This window comes from Haliotis cracherodii, unplaced genomic scaffold (genome assembly GCF_022045235.1).
Source record: "Haliotis cracherodii isolate W230 unplaced genomic scaffold, xgHalCrac1.p SCAF_19, whole genome shotgun sequence".
NCBI lineage: Eukaryota > Metazoa > Mollusca > Gastropoda > Lepetellida > Haliotidae > Haliotis > Haliotis cracherodii.
The window spans coordinates 18,460,708-18,467,227 of NW_027266274.1; the positions used below are offsets into that span (position 1 = coordinate 18,460,708).

General features: G+C 42.0%; 1 protein-coding gene across 1 annotated transcript; it reads left to right on the forward strand.

Moving 5' to 3' along the window:
- The first annotated feature begins 805 nt into the window (after positions 1-805).
- Positions 806-4,496, forward strand: LOC139466855 (gustatory receptor for sugar taste 61a-like). Its single transcript, XM_071248596.1, has 4 exons — positions 806-1,243; positions 2,106-2,174; positions 3,463-3,552; positions 4,398-4,496. The coding sequence occupies exons 1-4, from the start codon at positions 806-808 to the stop codon at positions 4,494-4,496; spliced, it is 696 nt and encodes a 231-aa protein (XP_071104697.1).
- Positions 4,497-6,520: the final 2,024 nt, after the last annotated feature.

Sequence of the window (6,520 nt, forward strand, 5' to 3'; positions counted from 1 at the left end):
AGCTCTATTGATTAATCAATTTAGATAATCCCATCTACCGAATGTCCATTAAAAGCTTTATACAGCTTATGCCAGGTAAGTGCATGCAAAGAAATAAATAGTGTTGTGTTTAATGACGCCGGATGACATAATGGCTCGCCTCACCACGTTCCGTGTTTAACCTCTCGTGGAATTGAAAGGGCGATCGGAATACAAGTTTGACGGATGCTCTGTCATGGAGACTATGACTAATAGTGTTTAGATTGAGTTCAGAACAGAACCATATGAAGGTCCAGCTTACGAAGAGAACGCAACATATTTATTATCTAGTCTGTCGAAGATGCTGAAGGTTTCCCCAATTACCGTTGGTTCATCCATTGATACAGATGATGTACAGAAAACATTGACAAGTGTTCAGAGACTCGTAGCTTTGTCCGGGTTATCATGGGACTATCAGCACTCGGAGAAAGCAAAATCGTGTAACGTCTTGTTTGTAGCTTCCCGGGTATATTCAATTTTGGTGTGCATATTTTATGTTCTAAATTTCGTCCAGATGATACCCTCCTATTTGAAAGCTGAATCTTTCACGGACACAATTATCCCCTCAGCAAGTAACATTTTTATTCTGTTGTGTGTAACCTATTTTGGTCTCAGTACCAACATCCACAGCAAGGTACGCATATTCTGCGAACGTCTGCGTGAAGCACGATTGAACTGCAACAGTTTTGTTACAAACAATACTTTGAGGCAGAGGGTGATGAGGACATTAGTTTGTATTGTGATCCTCGCGGCTTTGGTCTGTTTGGTCCGTGGATTCGTTGGAAGCATGATGAGTGAAACATCCAGTGAATTCTATTGGCCTTCACTCGTCTTAACTTTGATAGTTAATGGCTATAGTTTTCTGCTAAGCCATGCGTTATTGCTTCTGTTCTTGTCCATCACCCTTCTACTTACCTACGAGTATGACGGTTGCACGCTGAGGCTGTTAAGGGCATCTGAAGGGTCCGTCAAAGAAGAGGATATTGAGGACATTCGAGGTTACCATGCATCGTTAACAGACATTGTGGAACATGTGTCTTCCCTGATGTTCAGACACGTGGCTGCTGGCTACGTCAGCTCCTTCCTCATTGTGTGTTTCGGCCTGTACAGCATCATCAACGACGACAAATCCTTTGTGAACCTGAGCATGGCCGGAGGTTATGTGTACATGTCCATTCTGCATCTCATCGCTCTCACCTATATCGGTATCAGACTGCACGAAGCAGTAAGTGTTAGAGTGAGTGAGTGAGTTGGGTTTAGCGCCGCTTTTAACAGATTTCCAGTCATATTGCGGCGTGTCAGCTTAATGTGGGAGGAAAGCCCGAAGTGATGCAGGCCTCAGACGTTTACCACTTCGGTGAAACCCACGAGCACGGGTATGGTGCTGACAAACCTAGAAACATAATTGGGGCGAACCGGGATTCGAACCCGCAATCATAGGTTTCTGTCGTGCCCAAGGGACGCAACTCTGCACAGCGAATCGCGGCGCCTTAGACGACTGGGCCACTCGTGCCCCCCAGTAAGTGTTAGAATGTTATTTTGGAATATGTCCATTCTGCATCTCATCACTCTCACCTATATCGGTATCAGACTGAACGAAGCAGTAAGTGTTAGAATGTTGTTTTGGAATATGTCCGTTCTGCATCTCATCACTCTCACCTATATCGGTATCAGACTGAAAGAAGCAGTAAGTGTTAGAATGTGTTTTGGAATATGTACAGTGATACCCCGTTAGACCTAAATGGATGTCTGTAGAAAAAAAAAGTGTTACGGTGGTTGGTGTGTCTGGACATTTAGAATGAGCAGGGTTTCAACTATAATTGTTCAGTTATCTATGTGGTAAACAGTTTTTATCATGATTCTGCAATTTATCAAGTCAAATGCATGTCATAATACTAATTCCTGTGGAATTACAAATGGAGGTGAGTATTGCAGAGGTAGTAGGCGTGACGAGCGAAAGATTTAACTACTGGACCACCAGTGACTTTGTTACAGAACATGAATTATTAATCCGATTTTGTGTCAATTTAAATGTTGTGTTATGATTAAATAAGTTTAAATGATATAACTAAACTGTTTATATGCAGGCACACCGACCCCTGAATATTCTGCATGACTTGGCTGGGAGAAATATGCCAGATAGAGTTGTTGGACTGGTAAGAAAACATTATAACAATACATTTAGGGACAAATCTTTAAATATATTGTTGAGATGCAAACAAAGGATAAAGGTTTCCCTGAGATACAATGTACAGATGTTTGCCGCAGTATGCCATATCGGATCACTCAGCATTCATGCGCAAGAGAAAGTTACATTTTCTCAAAGAATATAACATGAAACGAGCTTGTCCATTACAGAGCCTGTACAGACTGCGTTTGTGCGAGGCAGTGGTGGATTCACGTGTAAACGTAAGATGGAAAATGCACTGTAAATAAAGTGATATGTAGTGTATAATAACCGACCCTCGATACAGTAGCCTTTGTAAACATCCAGCATAGTCATTACTACCTGTACACCAAAAGGTCAACGACGACCAGTGGTAATAAATTACGTTTTTGAGTTATTTTTATTAAATACATACAATTGACAACATCGAAACTACACACTTCGATTGTAAAATTGACCGATACCGTGACACGTACGAGGCACTGCCGAGCTAGTTTCATGTATAACACTGAGGCACTGGAATAGCCTGCACATAGTTCTTTCTTTCTTTCGTTCGTTTGTTGTTTAACGCCGCACTCAGCAGTTTTCCAGCTAAATGACGAAGGTCTGTAAATAATCGTGTCTGGACCAGACAATCCAGTGATTGACATCATTAGCATCGATCCACGCAATTGGGATACGATGACAGGCATCAACCAAGTCAGCGAGCCTGACCACCCGATCCCGTCAGTCGCCTCTTACGACAAGTATAGTCGCCTTTCAGGGCAAGCATGGGTTGCTGAAGTCCTATTCTACCCCGGATCTTCAGGGGTCCTGCACATAGTTAAATAGATTTAATGGCGTAGTCTAGTGGTTAAAAGGGTTCGACTGCCCACATATATACAATGTGTGAAGCCCATTTCTGGTGTCCCCTGTCGTGATAGTGCTGGAATATTGCTAAAAGCGGTGTAAAACCGTACTCACTCACACAAATTTAATACACTGGCTATAAATAACTTTGTTTTATAATTTACATCAACTTGACGTGTCTTTCGTGGGATTGATGAATATAACAACGCGAGATACTCGTGTGTTGGGGACACATCTAATGTTGGAGATAACCATCCTGTGTGGTGTGTGGACGTGTAACACCATGAACTATGATATCAATGTTATGAGAGCCTGACTCAGGTTCCTGGAAATACATATTTGGATGTTGTTATTAAACAATATATAAGTGATGAAATGTTTATGTTGTGTTATCACAATCATGTTTTTCTTACTAACTGTACACACAGGTAACACTTTTCGCCAACAAGTTGTCTCAACGTCAGATCGGAATCAGTGCTTTAGGCCTAATGACCATCACGAAGGAGACGATCCTAACGGTACGTTGAACATATTTGTCCACAATTTGCCATATTTCACAATGAAATTCAATTCTATTCTCCACTGAAACCTATTTCAGGATATCCATAAGTAGCTTCACTTCAGCACAATGGCCAAGAGACCGCCTGTGTGGTCCAATAGAAAGAGATAATCAAAAGTTGCTGCCAGCAGCCACATTGAAAAATACTAAAAAGGACATTCATCACTCGTCTTCTTCGCTCGTCAACAGACCGCGTCCGTGGTCTAGTGGTAGAGCGTTCGCCCGGAGAGCGGAAGGTCCGAGTTTAGATGCAGGGCCGCGTCATACCAAAAGACGTTAAAAGATGGTACTTCTTGTTACCCTGTCTGGCGCTCGGCATTAAGGGTAGAAACAAAGGATTGGTCAGCTCAGAGTCAGTATACTGTGTCTGAGTGGAGTATTCATGTTAAACTGCGGCATGGTATCTCAGTTGGCAAGCACTATAAAATTGACATTAGTATGGACTAGTACAATCAGCTAAACACACACACACACACACACACACACACACACACACACACACACACACACACACACACACACACATGCGCGCAAACATAATCATACCATTATTTATCCGGGAAGATCCGGGTTAGAATCGGTCTTCAGCAAACCATGTCTAGCATATGGGGCGGTTGACGGGATCGTGTGGTCAGGTTCATGGACTTGGTTGATGCATGTCATCGTATCTCCAAATAGTAGATTAATGCTCATGATGTCCATCACTGGGTTGTCTTGTCCAGACCCGATTATTTACAGACCCCCGTCATGTAACTTGAGTGAGCAAACTATAAATCAATTAATTTTGCTTTTTTGTTGACACAGATCATCGGTACCCTCCTCACCTACGTTTTCATCGTGATCCAGTTTAAACCAGATTCAACTGGCGGATGTCGACAGGATGCAAACACTACGGCAATATAACTGCAATAACTCGTATTTTGCGCTAGTGGCTATTTCCCTTTCCTTTGTAATGTTTTGACGTCGTCACTTTGGAAATATAATACACCAGAGAATAACACACTCCATTATCTGCCAAAACAGTATCCGTTGGATGTAGAAGCCAAACAAATGGTGGAAATTATCTGAGAACGAATCTCTGAAGCGTATTAGCCGTGCTTTGTAACGTCAGCCATTTATCAATTTTGTATAATGGTCTCCGAATGTATATATATCTAAAGATAAATACCTGCAAAGACGCCTTCAAGCCCAAAGCAAGTACATGTTGAAATCAATGCTCGGTGAATAATTAAAGATGGCCTCGATCTCTGCAATGGCCTGATTTTACGTGCAGAAATTATGGAGAACGCCAGGAGCTGATCGTAGTTCGAGTCAAATGAAGTAAAGCAACACCTTAGGGTAGATAATTTCTTTAAAAAAAAACAATTAAAAACACATTAATCACATGTACACAGGCATTTACAATTCTCTCCCATTCTAGACTCACCTATACACTCGATCCTTGGCGACAAAATGATACTTAGGACAGACCATCATACACACGACTTTCCGTCACTGTAGGTATTTCGAATAAGATTTAAAACGTAGAACTTATTCTTAACGTAGATAAGTTGTACCATAATGCCCGTCTAGTAATATAAACAAAGGCCGTATGAATATCTACAATCACATTATAATGTAATACCTTTACTTCCAGTTATGTTAATCAAACCATGAAGCACAAATATACAGTCCATTGTTCTATAGTTTTCTCTGAATTCAGACTGTACTTAACCAATGAGGAAGAATTATCACACCGTTCTTTAATTCTTTTATTCAAAACACTAGCAAATAATTTCCTAAGACAGGACAGAAGGCTGATACCTCTCCAATTGCCCAGATATACTACCTTTCTTATGAATTGGAATAATTACTTCCTCTGTCTATTTTCTTAAGCCCCCTTTACACAAGGCTGCGACCTTTGTGCCACCTTTGAGCAATCAAAAACTGGCCAGGGCGCTCAATGGTCGCCTGAACCCAGAAAATCATGTATCTATGTAACTGCTCCAGCAGTTGTTCAGCAGTAACTGCTCGAGTTGTTCAACGTCTACAACCACGGTGAAACACTGCAGGTACAAACCTTCTATAGGCAGACTGGAGGCTTTACAGGTAGCTCAAAGGAGGCAGAAGTATTGCCGTTGTGTCTCAAGTGTTGCCGTGCTCGCCGAAATGAGGCACGGCGGTCGCCACAGTCATCGTTCAATGCACGCTGTTGCTCACCCAAAGGAGGCACAAGTGAGGCAGAAACATCATCCAGATTGACGGGGAAAAATACCTTGCGACCACTGTGCCTTCATTCTGCAACAACGGCAATGCTTGTGCCTCCCTTCTGCCGCCTTTGAGCCACCTTTGAGCAACCAATCTCTGTTTTGAGCATGTTCAAAAATTCATGGCGACCATGGCGTCCATGGCGATGTCTGAACCTCCTGTGTACCACCTTGGAACGAGCTAGGCAACCAGTCTGCCTCCTTTGAGCCTCCAACAACGACCTGGCAAATGTTATGGTCGCACTCGGGAGGCACAAAGGTCGCCATCCTGTGTAAAGGCCCCATTAGGTAAATTCCTGACCAACTTTAAACAATTTAAACTGATGCCAAAACATTCTCACTGTGGTTACAAAATCAATTTCTTTCTGTTGTTACAACATGTATATCAATCAACTATTATCCACTGCATTTGTTCTTAGTCCTTTCATGTACTTATTTTATTATGATCCTAATTAAATGTATATAAGCCTTACTGTGCTATCTTACTCCTGCTTGACATCAAAATACGTATTTATGCCGAAAGCTCACATGAAAATGGAATAAAGAAGCTCCATCCAAATCATATCTTGTCCTTGTTAAATATTTTCGTATCAACCGTTATTAGTCCAAGGTTAGCCTACTCGTCTGAGGCAACGCGATCCGCTTCACAGAGTTAGGGCGGTGGGTAAGCTTTTGCTCGTC